This window comes from Gopherus evgoodei, chromosome 1, assembly GCF_007399415.2.
Source record: "Gopherus evgoodei ecotype Sinaloan lineage chromosome 1, rGopEvg1_v1.p, whole genome shotgun sequence".
NCBI classification, from domain to species: Eukaryota; Metazoa; Chordata; order Testudines; family Testudinidae; genus Gopherus; species Gopherus evgoodei.
In genome coordinates, this window is record NC_044322.1 from 52,166,906 (window position 1) to 52,189,386 (window position 22,481).

General features: G+C 44.8%; 1 protein-coding gene across 2 annotated transcripts in view; it reads right to left on the minus strand.

Annotated features, from left to right (window-relative positions):
- VPS36 (vacuolar protein sorting 36 homolog) overlaps positions 1 to 16,255 on the minus strand; it is a 29,634-nt gene extending 13,379 nt beyond the window's left edge. The window contains exons 1-6 of one of the 2 annotated variants that reach the window (XM_030564114.1): positions 16,060 to 16,255; positions 15,115 to 15,183; positions 7,451 to 7,521; positions 4,865 to 4,979; positions 4,145 to 4,234; positions 2,185 to 2,271 (exon numbers count right to left, since the gene is read on the minus strand). In XM_030564114.1, coding sequence (XP_030419974.1) covers positions 2,185 to 2,271; positions 4,145 to 4,234; positions 4,865 to 4,979; positions 7,451 to 7,521; positions 15,115 to 15,183; positions 16,060 to 16,155 — 528 coding nt within the window. In that variant the 5' untranslated portion in view covers positions 16,156 to 16,255. The remainder of the gene's footprint in view (positions 1 to 2,184; positions 2,272 to 4,144; positions 4,235 to 4,864; positions 4,980 to 7,450; positions 7,522 to 15,114; positions 15,184 to 16,059) is intronic. The other variant, XM_030564105.1, reaches the window with a different exon arrangement.
- Positions 16,256 to 22,481: the final 6,226 nt, after the last annotated feature.

The window sequence follows — 22,481 nt, forward strand, 5'->3', positions numbered from 1 at the left end:
CTACTCCCGCTCCATCCCCTGCCTTCTGCCCATGGAAATCAGCTGGTTTGTGGCATTTGGGAGGCAGGTGAGGGAGGGGGAGCCTGTGCACCGGGTCCTTGTGCCTCCCCCCTCCCTCTTGAATGCCGCAAGCCAGCTGATTGCCGCGGGCAGGAGGCGGGGGAAGGCGCTGATCCACAGGGTCTGCTGGTGGGCGGGAGGCACTGGGGGGAAGGGAGGGCGTAGGGAAGCTGATAGGGGGGCTGCCAGCTCTGGACAAAGCAGGCAGCCAAATGACGTTATAGCGAAGATTTGCACAACTTTAAATGGAGCATGTTCTGTAATTGAGAAGGGACATAAGATCAAAACAATGTTAAGAGAGAAGATGTTAAGTGGAGAGAGTTACTGTAGTCAAATGACAATCACTCTCCAAATATCTTGGCAAAAATTTAATATGGAGTGTTAAAGAAATTATAATATATTTCCATAGAATAATGAATTACCATTGTCAGAGCACAGATATTTGTGATACAGTGTCTTTTCTTGTAAAAGTATTTGTTGACTTACTTGCTAATTTGCCAAATTCAGTAAATTTGTAATGTCTCTCTCAGGCACTAGCATGAATTAAGAAGCATTTACCACATTGAATTTTAATATCAACAAACAAAAAGTTTTTATATCCAGGCTTTTACTGGTTTAACCCTAATCTCAACAACATGCATGAAAACATTATCCATTAAAAAAAATCCTTGACTTAGCTAAATAAATAGCATGTTGTGTATAGTTCCTCCTCTGACCGATTCACTCAGGGCAGGCCTGGAAACAAAGGGGAATGTGCACACACCTAACAGGAACTTCCTCAGATAAACAAAAGGCTAAAGAACTGGATTCTTATCAGCAGCGAACAGCAGACGCAGGAAACCTTTTCGTGGAACCCAGGGCACCACTTTTGAAATTAAGTCATTTATAACATTTAAAGCTGAGGGAAGGCAGGATTTCACAAATCACATTTTTCCTTTGTTCATATAACTCACACAAATGGATTTCTTTTACTCTCTGACAAAGTCAGTGAGGAAAAAATAACGAGACAATACCTTTTGAATTATATACATAAGTAACTTCATTCATTACCTTCTTCATAAATAAGCAGAAAAACAAAAAACCTTTAATGCTAGTAATAATTGAAAGATCACAGTAAAAGTGTTCACAAAACAGGCACAAATTTCCTGTAAACTGGATCTATGAGGTCTTTTTTTTATTTTGCAATGTTATGATACAAACAGTTGCCATATGAATGAATCTGCTATAGTTAATGAGGACTTCTTGATGTTTCAAATCCATCTCTATTACTGTGACAAAACCAGTATAATCTTCTCTTTATTTGTAATCTCGGGATTGTCTCATTAGATATAGTGTCTAAAGCAGTGTTTCTCAGCTACTGGTCTGTGGACCACTGCCAGTCCCTGAGATCTCCCTGACACAGCTGAGGAAGGCAGCAAGCCAGTCCCTGTATCAAAAAGGTTGAGAAACACTGGTCAAAAGGATTTAAGGAGAGGAAGAGAATGAGGTGGGGAGAGGAGAAATAAGCTTCTGTTGTACATGTAATATCTCAAATTCAACTATGGGACTGTTTGTGAGAGAAGCGGTTGTCTTCTCTTTGGCCAATATTTTTGCAGAAATTACTGTGACATCTGATTATTGAACACTTTGCCATACATAATTATAAACTCAAATTAAAATTTAAAAATATGAATTTCTGTTAATTATTACACAGTAAATGTATCTATTTACATATATAAAACTCCTTTGAACAATACACCTGGTAAATGAATACCTAATCCTCAACTGATCTATAATTAGACCTGCTAAGACAATAGTCTTATTGGACTGGTCCCTCTCTGTAGAAGGCTCTTTGTTCTGCTTCCCCCGATGAAAGGCCATTGAACTTTGCTTTTCAATTGTATTGAAATCCATAAACACAGAAAGCATTTGGTGCCAATGAATGTCGTTCTCAAAAGGGAGCATTTAAATGAAATATTCTTAAACACCTGGGATAAGCTAGTTAAACAGACATAACTGTAAGTTACACGCGAGTAATTGGTTCCAAGTTTTAAAACTCTCTACAATGAAACAGTACACCGCTGCATCTAGAAGAAAGTCTGAGAGAATGCAGATGGCTGACCTTGAAACTTGAGCAGTATTTACCTCAGAAATGTTTTTGTCAGTCTCTTTTCTCTTCTCTTCTAATTTCCTCTCAATACCAACAATTCCTACGGCCCTTATTCTTCCTGCCTGCAAAAGAAAATAGTTTAAAGAAAAGAAAAGGAAGGAAATGTTAAGAGTTCTCTCACCTCCCTGGGAAAGAGTTTATATTTACAACAAAGGAAAATGTCCCACAAAGAACTAAGTAAAATGTAATGACTGTCAATGATCTATAATACAGCTAATTTCCTGAATAACATTCCTTAAATCAAGGTCATAGTTTATCTAGAACAACTTTTTACAAATAATAAAAATACACTGAATAGAGATTTGCTACAGAACGCTACATGACAAACATGCTATTTAAACTATTAATATAATGATATAGAACATGGCATCTCTTGTATGATACAGAGAGAGTAGAGATAAGCTGGGATGCTCAAACTGATGCTTTCCTAGTCTAACTGGAGCAAGCCTAGAGGTAGAGCATTTTCAGTAAGGATCCTGGACTTAGGAAGTTGTTCTCCCCATTTCTCCATCACAGTCTGAATAGGTTACCCTGAGGGGAGATTTAAAAGGGTACATTTAGAAAGTTGGACATTCATCCCATTTACTGATAGTGCCTCATACAGATAGCATGTGACACATACATACAACATATGGGGTGATATCCTTTTACTAAATTGGAGAGTCATATGAAATTTATCAGCCTCTTCCTGGCCTAGCCTCCAGGTCTCTAAGTCCACCCTCATTCTCCTTGTCCTCCCTATTGATTTTGACACCCAATAGTTCTTTCCTTAAAACCCTCCAAACTCTTGAGTTTCCATTCGCTCCTGGTTCTCTCACCATCTCTCTGCTCATTCTTTTAGATTCTCCAACTCTCTGTGTCTCAGAAGTCTCAGTCCTTGATTCCCTCCTTTTCTTGGTCTACACCTTTTCTTTGGGAAATCTCATCTACGCACGTGGTTTCAACTACCACCTTTACATATATATGCGCAAATCTACCTTTCCATTCCTGACCTATTTCCATCCAATCTGTATTTCAGCCAGTCTCAACATCTTCTTATAGATGTCTCATGGGCAACTTAAACTTAACATTGCCAAATTGAACTCTCTCCGTCTCCTCCTATTCTCTGTCACCATTGACAACAGCACCATCCTCCCTACTGTAACTCATTTATATGATAGCTGTACTCAAAATGTCACCAGCAGTTTCCAAATACAAGGACGATATTCCCAAAGAGTTTATAATTTCAAAATACAGAAACAGATGAAGGAAAGCAATCCAATAGGCACACATCTTGAAGATATTCCCAATAATCGAAACTGTCCATTTAAATCATAGCTACTCACACACGATGCACACAGGCTTCAAGCAACTATATTAAAGCAATGTCAAGAGTCTAGAACCCACAAAACCAAGAAAGGGTAAAATTAAGGCTGAAACTCCATCCTTCATCTTCCTTGTGTGTCTCATATTGTAGAAGTTTCTAAACAGAATGTGATTATTTTACATCATGAGCTTCAATACCTAAGCATAATTAAAAGACTACAAATGGCACATCAAACCAAACACCATATTCACTCATAAATTAGAATTTCCTCGCTTCTGTGCCATTCCAAGAATACCATTAACTCTATGTTGAATATATTTAACTACATAATCTAAGGGGCAGGTTCCCAATTGTGCCGAAGCTCTTCTCAGATGCAGTGAGGATACCCAACTGCTCCGCCCCAGTACAAAGGAGAACTGCAAGAGAACAGCTCCAGTTTATGCCAGTGGAGAAGCAGCCATGGTGGAATTCCACTCTGCCATGCCCCCTGTCTGACCTCAGAATGCCAGAGGCGAGGGGGAGCTGATATAGGCAATGGCTATGTTGACAGCACAAAATGGACACAATAGACTGGAGATCTGAACCTAAGTCTAACATACAGAAGAGAGTATCAAGGATTTAGTAAGTACCTGTGAACCCCTGTTAATTTGAATGGTCTGAGAAACAGGCATGTTCTCCCATCTCCTCTGTGTCATTTCTTCTGACAACCGTCTATAGAACTGCATATATTTAAAAAAAAAGTCAACTTAAATTTTGTAGAATATTTTTGAGTATTTTTAACATCTCAGTGATTAACAAAACAAATTCCACTGAATATCAAATGCCATAACGTCACATTTATACTGGACTCTTAATTTTTTAGGATTAAAAAAAATGTTACAGACCATGCAATCATATACATTTCAATGGTAGCTGTAACAATTGTTAGTTAAACGGGCATGATTACTTATTTCCATTCTAAACACATTTCCAGACATTCATAACTTTCCGGAACTTTCACTTAATGAGGCTGAAATTTCCAGGTTCAGTATCTGTCCAAAGGTGATTTTTTTAAAATAAAATTGAGCAATGCAGTTATGATAGATAATCTCATGATAACAGTTATTTACTGTTATCATGAGATTATGTTAATCCAGCCACGTGGATGAAATTGCACTGGAGTAATTCCAATCATTTAGTCTGGGTTAATGCTAGCTGCTTGTGATGGTTTATTAACTGACAACAGGGCCTCCTACACACACAGGTCCACAGCAAATACTGTAAGATTAATAGTATCACTAATACTGGGAGAGCAGAAATATTTGTGACAAAACATCCCACCTATATGGTTGCACTGTATGTACACATACCTCAATCTGACCATGTTCTTTGAAAGAAAGTTTGATGTAGGAATATTTGCTGCTCTGGAACGGGCCAGGCTCTTTGTTTGAAGGAGCTGGATGAAGATGAACCACTATTTTGGCACTAAGGAAAGGTGTAGGGAGAGAGCAAGGAGGCAAAAAAAATATATCCCTTATTTATAAAATAATATTTCTTAATTGTGCAAGTCAGGTTTAAAAGCTTAACCTAGTTCTATATTACCTAAGCCCCTAAAAAACTGATCGTTATTTTACATTCAGACCATTTCAGATAATCCTTCAGGACTTTCATAAAAGTCAAGTACATTAAATAATATTAATAATAGAATAATAGAATATAAAAAAGAATATTTTATCTCTATACTAGAATGTCCATATTAAAAATACTGTAACTCCTAAAAAAATGTAAAACCTCAATAATAATAAAACACATGTACAATCAACTCTCAGAAAGGTGATCTAGCATAAATATTAGAAGTTCAAACAAAGATTTCTGAAAAAGAAATGGAACTACAAACTGTCAAGTGGTACCTTTGATTAAGGCTTCCAACCTACAACATAACCCCCAAAGGCTTTACAGTGATTCATAGCTGCTGCCAAAACACACTACCTTTCTCATGGAAATAAAAAGGTCTCGATATTACGTTTAACCTATCTCACCCTGTGTGCCAGCAGAAGAATTTGCATATGAATTCATCCAAAACCAACATCCTAGGCTAACAGATGCATGAAAGCAACATGGTCTAGAATGAAGCCCAAAAGCAAAACAACTCATGAACAAGCACTGTTTCAGCAAATATAATAGCCCCCATCTCACTTCATCACAATAATTCTATTATTCTCGTCCATCTTTAATAATATACACCTCTACCCCAATATAACGTGACCCGATAGGACGCGGGTTTGCATACAACACAGTAAAGTTCTGACATGCTGCTCTGAGCAACGTGTTAATGATGCCGGGCCAGGCTGGGGCTGCGGGGTTTGATAAGGGGCAGAGGGTCTCGGGGATGGTCTGGGGAGCAGGAGCTGTGGGAGGGCACTTTTGGGGGCCCCGCAGTCCCAGAGTGGCCTGAGGGATTAGCAGAGGGCCAAGAGCAGCCCCTTCTGCTCCCCTCGCCCTGGCCCCAGCTGTGTCGCTCGGGGGAGGGAGCTTGGGGGAAGGGATTCCCCCAGCACTCACCAGCAGTGGCGGAAGCGGAGCAGCCCGGCCCCAGCTCGCTCCACTCCGTCAGCTCCCAGACACAGCGCTCCGCTTCCCGCCGCTGGTGAGGCAGAGGGCGTCCTTTCCCCAACCTCCCTGCACTCACCAACGGCGGGAAGCGGAGCAGCCCAGACCCAGCCAGCTCCACTCCGCCACCTCCCAGCAATGGTACTCTGCTTCCCGCCACAGGTGAGTGCAGGACCTTTCCCCAGCCACCTCCCAGTGACACGGCTGGGGCCGGGGCAAGGAAAGCGGAGCGGGCTGGGGCTGCATTGCTCCGCTTCCCACTGCTGGCGAGTGCGGGGGGGAATCCTTTCCCCAACCTCTCCGCACTCACCGACGGCAGGAAGCGGAGCGCCGTGGCTGGGAGCTGGCAGGGTGGAGCAGACTGGGGCCGGGATGCTCTGCTTCCCGCCACTGCCAGTGAGTGCCTGTCAGGGGGCGGGGGAGTTGGATAGGGGTCAGAGCAGTCAGGGGACAGGGGGGTTGGGTAGGGGGTGGGATCCTGGGGGTCTCTCAAGGCGGCGGTCTGGGAACAAGGAACGGGGGGGCAAAGCAAGTTTGATATAATGCGGTCTCACCTATAAAGTGGTGAGATTTTTTGTCTCCCGAGGACTGCGTTATATCGGGGTAGAGGGATATCTATTTTGTCAATACTCTGATTTAGTCACATCCTCTAGCACAAGATCTCGCAAGCCCCAATGTATGGTTCTACCAACTGGGATAATGTCTCCCTGCAGGCTGATGCAATTTGATCTGCTTACAACATCCAGGTCACAGGCATAAGCAGATGTAGACCAGACACACTTCTTCATAAATGCTTTATTTTTCCTTTGGTGTTAACTTCTCTCTTGTTGCATACATATCACACTGCTCTAATTATCAGTCAAAAGAGAGGGCCCCAGTTATTGGTCTCTCCTTCAGAATCAGTTAGATAGTGGTGTAAGTTACACCTGCTGAGAACTGAGCAGAATGCTTCTCTGCTGGGTTCCTACCCCCAACCAGCCTTGCAGAGCAAGAGACCTGGTCTGAGATCTAAATTTGTACACTAGCCTATCACCACGGCACTGCTGATTAAGTGAGATAAAACCAATTATTCATTGCTACAAAGCAGAAGACTGAATCACAAACTTAATCACTGATTACAGAGCAATTATTTAGCAAATCAAGTAACACATATACAATTTTTCATATTTGATCCTATTTGATCCTTGTATCTTATTGTAAGAGAGGAAGAATGGTTTCATGGATTGTGAATCAGGACATCTATGTTACATTCCTGGGCTCTACCACAGACTTCTTGTGTGATCTTTAGTATGGCACATAACCTATGTGCCTAAGCTTCCAAAGTGAAAGAGACACACACACCTTACCTTTTTCCTATCCCAGCTGCTTGCTCTTCGATGAAGACAATCTGAGAAAGAGGGACAGCAATGCAGCATTCCTAGAATAAGCAACACAAAATAACTAGAAATCAAAAGCTATTTTCTTGAATGGTTTGTAGAAAACACATTTTTGTCCTCTTTTAATAAATAACAAAAGTCAACAGCACCAATATTTGTAGGAGGTTCTCCCAAAAGCCATTTCATATAGAAGATGATGCTGGTTGCAATAGAAAATTAGCCTTACACTATTATTTAAAAAATGTAAACTGAAAACTAAAAAGTGAACATGAAGTTATAATTGTTAGATAATCAGACAAGGAAGGGACTTAGGACTGACACAATGTCCTTAACTCAGCCACTGGGTTTCTAGGCATTTTAGGTGGTATACAAAATTTATTATTATTTGTAGAGTGGTCAGAAAGAATTAGATGCTTCACACAGAGGTAAGCCAAGGACCCAGCTACAAAGATCTTACACACTGACATCATGCACGAAAAGACAATGACAAAAGGCAACCATTGCTTCTTGTATATATTCCATTTTTTAACTTCCTAAATCCAAAAACAGTTGAACTGACTAGAAGTATAAAGGTCCCCTTGCAGGTTACACCCCACTGATAAGATGTTCTGATAAAGAAGCAAAAGGAGGCGATAGACAGACAGACAGACAGACAGACATCTGGCTTAAGCGTACAGTGGGAGTCTGAGATCACAGAACTTATTTGTATTTATTTTCTAATAGCCAACATTCTCATTAACACCAGCTTAGAACACAGCTATGCACCAAACTAGGAAGAATTCAGTATTTATTTTGGAAATCACAGTGTTTGCCTGTACCGACCAAATACAGATGGTACATGACCATATAGTATCTATAAAATGCTGCTGCTGTTTGTCACAGTTTTGTTTTCACAGAAGATGCAATATCTAAAAATAATGATCAGTGGGATATTACTAAAGTAGCCTGACATTTCCCATTATAAGACCCTGTTTTCTGCTTATAACTTTGCCAAACTTTAACCATTTGGCTGAAATGTTCTGTGCTGTCTCCCTCAGGTTGAATTACTTAGGAAAATTTCAGCCAGTTTGGATGTTTCTTAGAACAAGGTTATGGAAAAAATATATTGTTTTGCCCAGGTTAAAAAATTCTGGAACCTTTTCTTTAAACAGCTCTAGGATCCCTATCTTGTGGGGCAGGGACTTGAAATCTGGGTCAGAAATATGCTGTTTGCCATCCTTGTGAAAATCCAGCCACACTCAGTTAAGTTACAAGCTTTTGAAGAATCGCAGTTTGCAGATGCTTAGCAGAGACTGTGGAAAAAATAGAATGTCATCATTTATTTAAAGACTATCATAATACATACCCACAAGGGGGTCAAATTAACATTGCACAGGCAACCTTAATTCTGGCTTTCCTAACTGAGTGCTTGACTTTGTAACCTTAATAATGTTCTTTTGACATAGTTATTTTTGTGGATAATACTTGTATAAATTTTACAAGTAACATTACTTTGATACCACGTGAAAAAGAAACAACAGAGACAGGGCATGAACAGAATTCAGGACTTCATCAGAGCTGTTTAACTTCCATTTCTGTCAGCATTTTGACTAGTTTTAGGGAGTTTTGTTGCTCTATCCCTCATTGTTCTGATGTTTTTTAAGGTGAGAAAAAGGAAATGGGAAAGGAATTTATGGCATAAGACCCCCTTCTCAATAGTATCTTGCTCTTGGGGAATTTCAAGGCTGTGACCCAAAGCCTTGCAAACTTGTACGGTTTACAACAGAATTCTAGTCACAACACCAAAATAAGGTTTGTTTTTTTGTTTGTTTGTTTTTTGTGTGGCCTCAGAACTTCTTGTTATCCTGTCTTCTAGGGCTTTGTTAAAGAAGATGCTTCCAATGACAATGGGTTTTTGGGACAGGGATTTCCATCATGATACTTCTGTTTGATTTTGATCTTTAGGAGTTGTGGATTTTTAGTTACTTGAACAATTGGGGATCAGTCTCAAGGATAACAGTTTCTAGTACACAGCCTTAGATTCTCTCTTGCTCTGTATGCTGGGCAAGAGAATAAATCTTAATACTCATCCCGGCCCTTTTTCAGCCATGTGTGTTGATAGTAGAAAAGCAGAATGTGCTTGAACAATAAGAGAATAGCAGTAGGTATATACTACCTGATCAGGATGGTGATTGTGAAATGCTCCGGGAGAAAACACAATAATAATGAGAGATTTCAACTATCTCCATACTGACTGGGTGGGTATATGGCACCTCAGAAAATGATACAGATATAAAATTTCTAGAAACATTAAATGACTGCATCTTGGAGTAGCTTGTCCTGAAACCCAGAAACAGAAGAAGAAATTATTGATTTAGTCCTAAGCTGGAATGCAGGATTTGGTCCAAGAGGTGAAGACAGCTGAATCACTCAGTAATAGCAACCATAATATAATTGAATTTAACATTCTTGTAGGGCAAAAAATGCCAAAGAAACCCAACTGCTAAAAGAGGAACTACATAAAAATGAGGAAGCTAGTCAAACAGAAATGAAAAGGAACAGTCACAAGAGGGAAATGCCTGCAACCAGCATGGAGACTATTAAAAACCCCATAATAGAGGCTCAAGCTAAATGTACACAGCAAATCAATAAAACAGGAAGAGGACCAAAAAATGCCACCATGGCTAAACATCAGAGTAAAAAAAGGTGGTTAGAGGCAAAAAGGTGTCCTTTAACAACTGGAAGTCATATGCTAATGAGAATAGAAAGGAGCATAAACTATGGCAACTCAAGCGTAAAAGTATAATAAAACAGGCCAAGAAAGAATTTGAAGAACAACTAGCTAAGAACACAAAATTAGCAACAAAAATGTTTTAAAGTATATCAGAAGCTGGAAGCCTGTCAAATAATCAGTGAGGCCACTGGATGGTTAAGGTACTAAAGGAGCACTCCAGGAAGCCAAGTCCATTGTGGAGAAGCTAAATTAATTCTTTGCATTGGTCTTCACTGCAGAAAATATGAGGGAGCTCCCCACACCTGAGCCATTCTTTCTAGATGACTAATCTGAGGAACTGTTCCAGACTGGGGTGTCAATAGATGAGGTTTTGAAACATATTGATATTACTGTTTAATCTGGGTCACCAAGACCAGACAGTATTCACCCAAGCGGTCTAAGAAATTCAGATAAAAATTGAAGAAGAACTACGAATTGTGGTGTGTAACCTATTGTTTAAATCAGCCTCTGTACCAGATGACTAGAGGGTAGCTAATGTAACACTGATTTTTGAAAAGGCACCAGAGGTGCTCTTGACAATTACAGGCTGTCAAACTTAACTTGAGTACCAGGCAAATTGGTTGAAACCACAGTAAAGAACTAAATTATCATACACATAGATAAAACACACTATGTTGGAAGAGTCAATACGGCTTTTGCAAAGGGAAATCATGCCTCATCAACCTATTAGAATTCTCTGAGGACATCAACAAGCATGCGGACAAAGGTGATCCAGTCGTATAGTGTATCTGAACTTTCAGCAAGTCTTTGACAAGGTCTCTTACCAAAGGCTCTTAAGCAAAGTAAGGGAGTCACAGGCTAAGAGGGAAGGGCCTCTCATGGATCAATAACTTGTTAAAATAAACAAACAAAGGTTATGCATAAATGATCAGTTTTCATAATGGAGAGAGGTAAATAGTGGGGTCCTTCAGTATCTGTACTGGGACCTGTGCTATTTTACATATTCACAAGTGATCTGGAAAAGATAACAAAATTTTCAGACAATACAAAATTACTGAAGATAGTTAAGACCAAACCTGACTTCAAAGAGTTACAAAAGGATCTCACTAAACTGGGTGACAAAATGGCAGAGGATATTCAGTGTTGATAAGTGCCAAGTAATGCATGTTAGAAAAAATAAACCCAGCTATACATACTAAATGATAGGGTCTAAATTAGCTGTTACCGGTCAAGAAAGAGTTCTTAAGAATCATCATGGACAGTTCCCTGGAAACATCTGCTCAATGTGCAGCAACAGTCAAAAAAAATCCTAACAGAATGTTAGGAACTATTAGGAAAGGGATAGATAAGACACAAACGATCATAATAGCACAATATAAATCTATGCTATGCCCATACCTTTAGTACTGAGTGCAGTTTTTGTTACCTCATCTCAAAATAGATATATTAGAGTTGGGAAAGATGCAGAAAAGGGCAACAAAAATGATTAAGGGTAAGGAACAGCTTCCATATCAGGAGAGATTAAAAAGACTCAGACCATTCATCTTAAAAAAAGACATAATTAAGGGAATATGATAGAGGTCTATAAGATCATGTATGGTATGGAGAAAGAGCATAAAGAAGTGTTATTTACCCCCTCACATAACAAAAGAGCCAGGTGTCACCCAATAAAATTAACAGGCAACAGGTTTAAAACAAACATAAGGAAGTACTTGTTCACACAAGGCACAGTTAATCTGTGGAATGCCATGGGATCTTGTGAAGACCAAAAGTATAACTATGTTCAAAAAAGTATTCAATAAGTTCATGGAGGATAAGTCCATCAGTGGTTATTAGCCATGATGGTCAGGGACACAACCCTATGCTCCAGGTGTCCCTAAACTTCCTACTGCCAGAAGCTGAGACTGGACGACTCGAAATTGCCCTATTCTGTTCATTCCATTTTTGAAGCATTTGGCACTGGCCACTGCTAAAGACAGGATACTGGGATAGGTGGACCATTGGTCTGACCCAGTATGGGTGTTCTTATATAGGTTCTTTTTTGTCTTTTCTATGTTGTTTTTTCGGTCTGTGTGAATGGTTGGGAGAAGAGGGAAAAAGAAATGAGTTACTAAGTGGGCTATGAACACGTTGGTAAATTATCTTAAAATTTCCAACCCCTGTTGATCATACAGTGCAGTCGCATCATACATGCATTTAACTTATAAAAGTTCAATGATATGCACTCAGCAAAAAAAAAGAAAAATAATTTAAATACAGTAGTGTGGGCGATTCAGCCCACCATTCCACTCAGTGAGCGTATGCCCCAGAGTGAGCGTGAGATGGGAGACTGAATCTGCTGTTCCCTCAGTCAGTCTCAGTTCCTGTTCTCATAGTGTGAGCATCTCACCGCGCTGAGTGTGATTCTAGTGTTTAAAGATATGTATTTTTCATACAACATGGCCCCTAAACGCAACCCAACTTCTTCATCTGGTGCTCAACCAAAGAAACAGCAATCTGTTCCAATGCTGGAGGAAAAACTGGCTGTGTTGGACTTATTGAGAGACAGTATGTTGGTCTCCAACATGGCGCGTAAATATGGCCGCAACGTATCTAGCATCTGTGCCATCAAGATTCAAGAGAGAGAAATTCATCAAGCCGTGGCATCAAGTGCTCCAATAACTGCTAAGGTGACGAGCAAGGTGCATGATAAGACTTTAGTGAAGACTGAAAAGGCATTAAACTTATGGCTGGAAGACATGAACTGTAAACGTGTGTCTACCAATGGCAACACATTGTGAGAAAAAGCTCTTAAGCTCTACGTGCTGTTCAAACCTCCTGCTGAAGAGGGACAGCCTTCTGATGAGAAGGAATTCAAAAGCCAGCCAAGGCTGCCTTAACAGTTTTAGGAACCGCTTCAACCTCAAAAACGTGCAGACTACTGGTGAAGCTGCATCTGCCAATGAAGAGGCACTAAAAGCCTACACCGAACAATTAAAGAAAATCATAGAAGAAAAGGCTATCTTCTGGAACAAGTTTTTAATGCTGACAAGACTAGGCTCTTCTGGAAAAAAAATGCCCAACCGCACTTACACTTCGAAATCAGAAAGACAAGCCCTTGGCTTCAAAGCAGCTAAAGGCCGTGTGACTGTGTTGTTTTGTGGCAATGCGGCTGGGCATTTAATAAAGCTGGGCTTGCTCTACAGGGCTGCAAGTCCCTGCGCCCTAAAAGGCAAGAACAAAAATCTCCTGCCTTTGTCCTGGCAATCAAATAAAAAGGCTTGGGTGACAGCAGCATTATTTCTGGATTGGTTCCACAAGTGTTTCATTCCGGAGATCAGGCGATACCTTGAAGAGAAAGGATTTGACTTTAAAGCATTGCTGATCATAGACAATGCTCCGTGCCACCCTGAGGCGCTCTGGTTAGTGCATAACAACACTGAAGTTGTCTTTCTCCCCCTAGTACCATCTCCATCCTCCAACCTCTTGACCAAGGCGTGATTCGCTGTTTTAAAGCCACATACATGAGGCTTACATTCTCACGGATACATAGCACTATGGATGTTGATCCCAATATTAATGTGATAGAGTGTTGGAAGTCCTTTAACATTGCCAATTGCATCACTTATATTCAACAGGCAATGGATGCAATCAAGGCTGAAACAGTCAATGCATGTTGGCGAAACCTATGGAAAGAATGTGTGAATGATTTTAAGGGTTTCCCAACCATTGACAAAGAAGTGAAACGCATTGTGCAGGTGGCTAGGCAAGTGGGCGGTGATGGCTTCATCGACATCCTTGAGGAAGAAAACGAAGAATTAATTGAGGGCCATAGAGAAAAAATGACTAACAAAGAGTTAGAGGAACTGATAAAATCATCTACAGAAGACGAAGATGACGACGACGAACAGGAAGAGCCAGCAAGTTGGAATCTTCATAAATTTGCTGAAGTGTTCCAATCAGCGAAACACAAGAATGATTTAATTTCTGAATACGACTCCTCTATGGAACGAAGCCTCAAAATCACACATAGTATTATGAACAATTTGAGACCATATCAAGAAACGTTTGAGCAGCTCAAGAGACAACAGCAACAGTTGCCAATCACCATGTTTTTCAAGAAAAAACAACCAGCAGCAGATGAGCCTACGCAATCAACTTCTCGAGCTCAACCAAAGCCAACCACTTGCTCTACAACTCGCTCTCCATCACCCAAGCTCTCCGTCACCTCCATCTCCTGGATCAACGTCAAGCCCTGACGACCCCCCCCCCAATAGTGTTGTCAGGGGAAACGGAAGACTTGTCATCGGAGTCTGTATAGCGCCCATCTGCATCGTCTCATCGTTTATCATATGGGCACTGTACTAATCATCATCATCATCATTCACCATTGTTGCATTACCATTGTCATAGTCATTGTATCACCATTATCATCGTCGTCGTAGACTAGCAAGAATATCCAGGATGAATGGTGAGTGGTTAGGTGTACTATTTTCCTTTTTTATTCTTTCATTCTTCCATCTCTCTCTCTTTTATGTAATTAAAAATACTATAAAATTATATTTTGCATATGTACTCTTTATTATATGCCGTACATTACTGTATACATTTATACATATTACTGTACAGGGTTGTATACACAAAACCATGTACAGTATACTGTACTTTATGGGCCATTTAAGGGATTTTCAAGGGTAATTTTGACTATACGCGATTTTCGCCAGACGCGCTGACCTTAGAACCTAACCTCCACGTAAGATGTAATTCCCCTGTACTATATTGCCTCTCTATGTTGTGAGCATAAGGCACTTACACAGGGAGGAAAACAGTTTAGTCTCAGAAAAATTAGTTCTTTCTTGCACAGTTGCATCACTAAAAGTTACCTATGGTTTATTATGGAATTTATAGACAAACCATGTACAAGAACGGACGGGGTACTTACATGATTTTTCAGATCTCTCCATATCAGTCGGTGTGTGCTAAGTAGCAATACCCCAGTATCAAACTTTACCTACACCAGGAAAAACAGATACTAAATTAACAACAAATTTAACAAACAAGCTGGGTAAACATTGATTTTTGAAGCATTCTACGTTGTCATAATATATCACCCTGATTAATCAAATATTTTGAGAACACCCTGTTTTTGCTGGTAGCACAGCGAGCCAAGTTGATGAAGCAACAAAAAGAATTATTACAAAAAGATAATATTGATATGGACAAACTTCCTTTTCAGCTGTTTAAACTTTCCCCCAGGAAACCGGGCAGGATCCTCCCTTCCCTGTGATACCAACGCCCTAGAATATCATGACGTTCCTAACAAGCTTATTGATGTTTCAGATTTTGTTGCCCCGCTGGGAGTGCAGACATGCAGCATGCGACCGAGGACTAACGCGGGGTCCCTTCCTGCCCTACATTTCTGTGATTAGGGAAAGGAGTCAAAACCTAAAGCAGCACGTTGGGTGTCCAGTCCGAACCCCTCCCTGACCCACCAGGTGGTTGCATTTCTTCTAGGCGCTTTACAGGCTAAAGGAAGAGGGTGTTTGTTCCTGGTCCAGTGCAAAGCAGCCCTCGCGTCGCACCCCGCCGGCAGGGCCCAGCTTCCTGCCTGTAAACGCGGGGCAGGTACCGCCAGCTCCAACCACCGGACACCGAGCCGGTTACCGCCGCTGAGGCTGGAAGCGGGGCCGGCGCTGACAGCCCGGCCGGCAGCGAGAGGAGCGGCCAGCGCTGGCTCAGGGCTACGGCGCACTCGGCCCACCCCAGAGGCCCTGCGCAGCCAGACCGGCGGGGGGCTCCTAGGCGGGGTACCGGTGGGGATCGCTGGGCCGGGGGGGTGTCAGGGTCCGGCCGCCGCCGCTAGGCCCGAGCCGGGCGCTGCCTTTACCTTCTCCTCCCCGTCGTAGAGCCGCACCCCGCGCTGCTGGATCACCAGCGTCTCGTTCATCTCCAGCAGGCCGCTGGCCCACGCGAACCGGTCCATGGCGGCGCCTCAGAGCGGCCGGGGACCCCCCGCCACCACCAGGCCACGGCCGCCGCCTCCACTCCGGCTGCAGCTGCCTACGGAGCCCTGACCCAGCGCGCTGCGCCCTCTGCTGGCCGCCGCCGCCGCCATCCGCCCCGCCAGGACTCGGCGTGTGGGGCCCCAGATCACCCAGCCCCCCCGCGGCCCAGAGCGGGCGTGTCTGCCAGAGCCGCCCCCGAGAGCGCCGGGCAGCGAGGAGACCGCGGGAGAGATGGGCCCGGGAGCCAAGCCAGGCCCCGCAGCTGGACAGGCACGTCCCTAATGCGGGGAGGGGGAGGGGTCTGAGTCCCCTCAACACACTCTTGAGAGAGGCTGGGTGCTACAATGCCTCTCTGGGTCTGAATGTGCCCCCATTCCAGCACTTGGGCTCCAGGGTTCTGGCTCAATTTCTAGTCCAAGAGCGCTAGATATTAATTAGAGATTGGGCCAAACCAGCCCCCTGGAGCCAGAATCTGATATTCTAAAGAAGTTCAGACCCAGATCCAAATTATTCAGCTGAGCATATTCTCCATCACACTCCCTCAACTGTGTAGAAATCAACATACAACTCCAAACTTAGCAGCTGGTGAATGGAATGGACCAACCATTGAAGCAGCTGCTGGACACCCTAAACTCTGGGGAAGATCAAACCTAGGTCCAGGTCTATTTTATAAGAAAATGATATGTATGGATAGTAATATGAATAACATATAAGATATTAAATAACGCCAGCAGATCACAGTGAGTAGTAGGGCATAGGTGTGGAGCATAAAAGGGTGTTTTTTTTCACAAACAACAGTTCATATTGCCCATTTCATCTTCAAGGCATTTTACAATAAATAAATGTGATCCAACTGTGACATTGTGATCTGTATAGGCAGACTACTGTGCCTATACAGATCTGTCGCATCTTACACTGGAGTTATGTTCCGCAGTCAGTGCATAAAGCAAAAATTGCGTATAGTCAAAATTACATTGAGTATAATGGCGGGCGGAATCGCCCGCACTACAGTATTAAAATTATTTTTCTCTTTTTTTTTACCGACTCCGTAAGGCTGAAATCGCGCATGTTAAATGCGCGTAAGATGCGACAGACCTGTATACCACACCAGGAAAGACAATGGGGTTGCATGTGGGCACAGCAGTTTGCAGAATTGGAGCCTATCAGATAAACATTCCAACAAAATATGGCCCTGATCCTGCAAACACTTATGCATGTGCTTAAACTTTACTCCTGTGACTATTCAGGGTAGTAAAATTAAGCACATGTGTAGGCAGGGCCGGTGCAAGGATATTTTGCGCCCTAGGTGAAACTTCCATCTTGCGCCCTCCCCCCCAAAAAAATCACATACATTATACACAATACACGGTCTCAGAGTAACATGTTATAATTTAGAATTTATGTTTCCGTGCTTTAAGTTTAGCAAATTTAGCAACAAGTTCCTCCAAGTCAATGCTGTGAGCAATGTCATGTTCTAGTGACAAGGTAGAGAGTCCAACAAGTCTTTGTTGCAACATTGATGTTCGCATGTATGTTTTTATCAACTTGAGCGTCGAGAAGCTTCGCTCACCACTGGCCACAGAAACTGGGAGAGTCAAGAGGATATGAAGAGCAATAACTGTGTTAGGAACACTATCTGTCAGCTGGGAGTCAGGGCTGTGGGGAGGATGGGGTCAGGGGGTTTTCAGCTCAGAGGGACTGGGCTCAGAGCTGGGGGTCAGGGCTGTAGGGGGGATGAGGTCGAGGGGGTTTCCAGCTCAGAGGGACTGGGCTTGGAGCTGGGGGTCAGGGCTGTGGGGGCGATGGGGTCGAGGGGGTTTCCAGCTCAGAGGGACTGGGCTCGGAGCTGGGGGTCAGGGCTGTGGGGGGGATGGTGTCGAGGGGGTTTCCAGCTCAGAGGGACTGCGCTCGGAGCTGGGGGTCAGGGCTGTGGGGGGGATGGGGTCAGGGGGGTGCCTGGGGGCACTGAGGCAGCTCAGCTTTGCAGGCTGCTGTTCTCTCCAGCCATCTAGGCACAAGGGGAGCAGCAGCAGGGACCAGCCAAGGACCAAGGGGGCAGGAGCACAGGCACCTGAGGCCAAGCTGTGGGGAAGCACTTGCTTACCTTTCCCAACGCATGAGCATCGGGGTCCTCTTTCTTCCTCCACTCCACCAGACCACCGCTGAGGCTCTTTTCTTCTCCATGCCCCTCGCTGGGGCTGACGTGGAGGCTGAGCCAGGGGGCAGCCCCCGCTTTCCTCCAGAAGCCCAGGGGCCCCCGTGGGTCAGTGGGCAGCTGGCAGCCCAGGGCCCCTCCTGGCTCAGGGCGCCGCCGTGGCGGTGCACTGACCCAAGGGACACCCTGGGCTGCCGGCTGCCGCGGCGGCGCCCTGACCCGGGGGGGCATTGGGCTGCCGGTTGCCATGGCGGCGCACTGACCCAGAGGCCACCCTGGGCTGCCGGCTGCTGCGGTGGCGCCCTGACCCAGGGGGGACCCTGGGTTACCGGCTGCCCGCTGCCCCCTGGGGGCCCCTGGGCTGCCGGCTGCTGTGGCGGCGCGCTGACCCGGGGGGGCCCTGGGCTGCCGGCTGCCGTGGCGGTGCCCTGACCCAGGGGGGGCCCTGGGCTGCAGGCTCCGCGGCGGTGCGCTGACCCAAGGGACCCCCTGGGCTGCCGGCTGCCGTGGCGGTGCCCTGACCCGGGGGGGCCCTGGGTTGCCGGCTACCGCGGCGGTGCGCTGACCCAGGGGACACCCTGGGCTGCCGGCGGCAGCTCAGACTCCCTCTCTGTCCCAGCAGCAGCGGCTGCTCAACCATTTAAAAAAAAATTGTGGGGCATCGCTTTTTGGCGCCCCCAAATCTTGGCGCCCTAGGCAACCACCTAGTCTGCCTAAATGGTTGCGCCGGCCCTGTGTGTAGGAGTTTGCATTGAGGCCTCTCATTCCAATCCAATCCCCAGTGTAAAAGTGTCCACAACACGCAAAGCAAAACAGAATTGTCACAATGTAAAGGGTCCCTTCTAAGGGGAAATAGGACCAGCCCCATCTCTGCCATAATTAGTTAGAATGAACACCTGGACCTCATCATAAAAGAACTGAAGCACTCAGCAGTTAGAGTAGAATGATTGAGAATGGGTATGCAGGCTTGTTCCTGTGGAAGGTATTAGATTGAGATTTGCTTACTCAGCAAATGAGTCTAACAAATCTTTATTACAAGGCAAAATACTCAGCAAGTAGTGATGAATTATGCACAAATGGAAAACTCCTCTGGACAATCTCATCATGATTGCCTCCAGCACTGGACAATACAGCTTCAACCTCCCTTCATTACACAAACTTATTTATAACTGCTCTAGGAAACTTTGCTGTGCCAAGTGGCAATTACTTCTGCAAAGACCAAAGCAACACCCAAGAGAGCAGCAAGTCACACGCATGCAGGAGATGCAGACTTGCATCTTGAGTTACCCTCAGGAGTGAGATATCAGGTTCAATTACCCCCAGCCTGTGGAAAAGGGTGCCAACATTCAGAATACCCTCCTTAGGTGCATGTAGTGACCCTCTTTGCAAACCACCCAGACCCCTTGTCTCTTCTTACCTATCCTCCCTTCCCAGCTCCCCCACCCCACCGCTCTCACCCTATTTGAGACTCTTGCCTAGCTATATACTAGCAAAGTGATAGTGAGAAAGAGGTGTATGTGACTTTTGTGATTCATGGCTTTGAGTGCACTCAATACTGTCTCTGTTCACTGTTTCTTTGGCTTCTGCAGATGTGTCCTTAAGGACCAACCACTATACACTGGCAGAGCACTTCTGTCAGATAAGGAGGCGAACCAGGAGAATATGTTTAGAGAAGTGTTGCGAGTCAACAGATGCAGCACATAGCTAAACAAGAGCGTAGAGGCAGGACCGGCGCTAGGGATTGGAGCGCCCTAGGCGGACGGCAATTTTGCCGCCCTGCGTGCTGGTCCCGCGGCTCCGGTGGAGCTGCCGCAGTGGTGCCTGTGGAGGGTCTGGTGCTCCGAGGCTCCGGTGGAGCTGCCGCAGTCGTGCCTGCGGGCGGTCCACTGGAGCCGTGCGAGCAGCCGACCGTCCGCAGGCACGACTGCGGCAGCTCCACCGGAGCCGCCTGCCGCCCCTTCTGGCAAAACGGCGCCCACCATTTATTCTGGTGCCCTAGGCGATTGCCTAGGCCGCCTAAATGGTAGCACCGGCCCTGCATAGAGGGAGACAATTAATGAAAATCTTAGGCTGGAGGGACAGCTGGAGATGCTCAAGTCCCTCATAGTGCTGCAGTCTAAGCATGCGTACATGACTCCCACTGCAACCCATACAGAATGCTGTTCCATGCCTTCCCCAAATTCCCCCAACACATTCCTCATTTGTTCCCACCTCTAGAGACCAGTTTTCATCATGAAACCAGCGTTATACACAGCTGTGAAAGCCTGAACCAAGAGACTGCTCCTCATTGCTATGGCCCTCTTTTTGGGCAGTGGGGGAGTGTTTTATTCTTTAGTTAAAGTATGGTATTTGAAAAAAAAAAAGAGTCTTTATTTGTGACATGCACATGGTACTTGCTAAAATTCAGACAGTGGCTGGAGGCAGGAATTTTTGCTCACTATGATTAAAACTCAGGAAGCAAGCATTACAGGGTCATTTAAGTCGGAAAGTAAACACTGCCTGACCAAATGCATCAGATAAAGATGCATTACCAGTGCTGTTATCAAAATGTTCCTTCAGACCCTCCCTGATTCCAATAGCCTCCCACTGAGCCACTCTAATTGCCCTGGAATCTGGCTGTTCAAAAGGCAGCAGCCAGATGATCCATCTCAGTGCTCGACCCCTGGGGAAACTTTTCACCCTTCACTTCACAAGTGTTTTACAGAGCACCCCGGACTGCCATGACCATTGGAATATTTTCCTCATTGAGGTCTAACCTGTTAAAAAGGCAGTGACAGTGACATATTAATCTGCCAAAGGCACATTCAACAGTCATTCGGCTCCTGCTGAGTCTGTTGTTGAAGCACTCCTTGCTGCTGTCTAGGTTCAGGGCTCCCCAGAGGATTCAGGTGGCCTGGGACAGGGCTGGGTCTTTGGCAGCAATTCAGTGGCGGGTCCCTCTCAGAGGGAAGGATCCGCTGCTGAATTGCCACTGAAGAATGAAGCAGCGGCAGTGGAGCAGCCTACGAGCCGCAGAGCGCGGCTTTTTTTTCACCCCCTCCGCTTGCGGCCAGGGTCGTCCTTAGGATTTATGGGGCCCTACGCAGCTGCCTATGTTGCCTATGCCTAAGGACGGCCCTGCTTGCGGCGCTTCTACTCACTGGGCAGCATTCTGAGGCTTCGGCAGCACTTCAGCAGCGGGTCCTTCCTCGCTCCAAATCTTCACTGAAGGACCTGCTGCCGAAGACCCAGAGCGAGTGAAGGGCCTGCCGCTGAAGTGCTGCCAAAAACCCAGAGTGGCTCGCAGGGCCCCTGTGGGGCCAGGGCAAATTGCCCCACTTGCCCCCCTCACCCTCTCCCGGGCAGCCCTGTTTAGGTTCCCAGCATAAGGCTTCATGAGCCACAGGAGGAAAGGGTAGGCGGGGACTCTCAGGATCACTATGGACATTTGCACATCCCAGCTGGAATCTTCTGGTCTGGAAAGAAAGTCCCAGCATGCAGCTTTCTGTACGTAAGATTCATGCGTCATGAACTTTCCTTAACCAACCCACATTGATGTCAGTGAAATGGCCCTGGTGATCCACCAGCACCTGCAAGACAAGGAAAAGTAGCCCTTTTGGTTGATATATTCTATCGGAAGATGGTCTAGGGCCAAAATTGGGATATGCATTCCATCTATTGCCCTGCCATAGTTCGGGAATCCCATTGCTGCAAAACCATCAGTTATTTCCTGCACATTACCCAGCATCACAATCTTTCATAGCAGGAGGCAATTAATGGCCCTGCACACTTGCATCACTGCAACCCCCATGATGGACTTTCCAACTCCAAACTGATTCACGACTAACTGGTAGCGGTCTAGATTTGCCAGTTTCCACACAGCAACTGTCACTCGCTTTTTCACAGTGAGGACAGCTCTCATTCTGGTGTCTTTGCACCTCAGAGCAATGGCAAGCTCTGCACACAGTTCTAGGAAGATGGTTTTGCACTCCCAAAAGTTCTGCAGCCACTGTTCATCATTCCATATATGCATCACAATGCAATCCCATCACTCAGTGCTTGTTTCCCGAGCCCAGTACCAACCATCCACCATGTGCAGCTGCTTCATGAATGCCAGCAGCAATCTTGAACTGTTTCTTTCCATTGCACGCAGCAGGGCAGGCACCACAG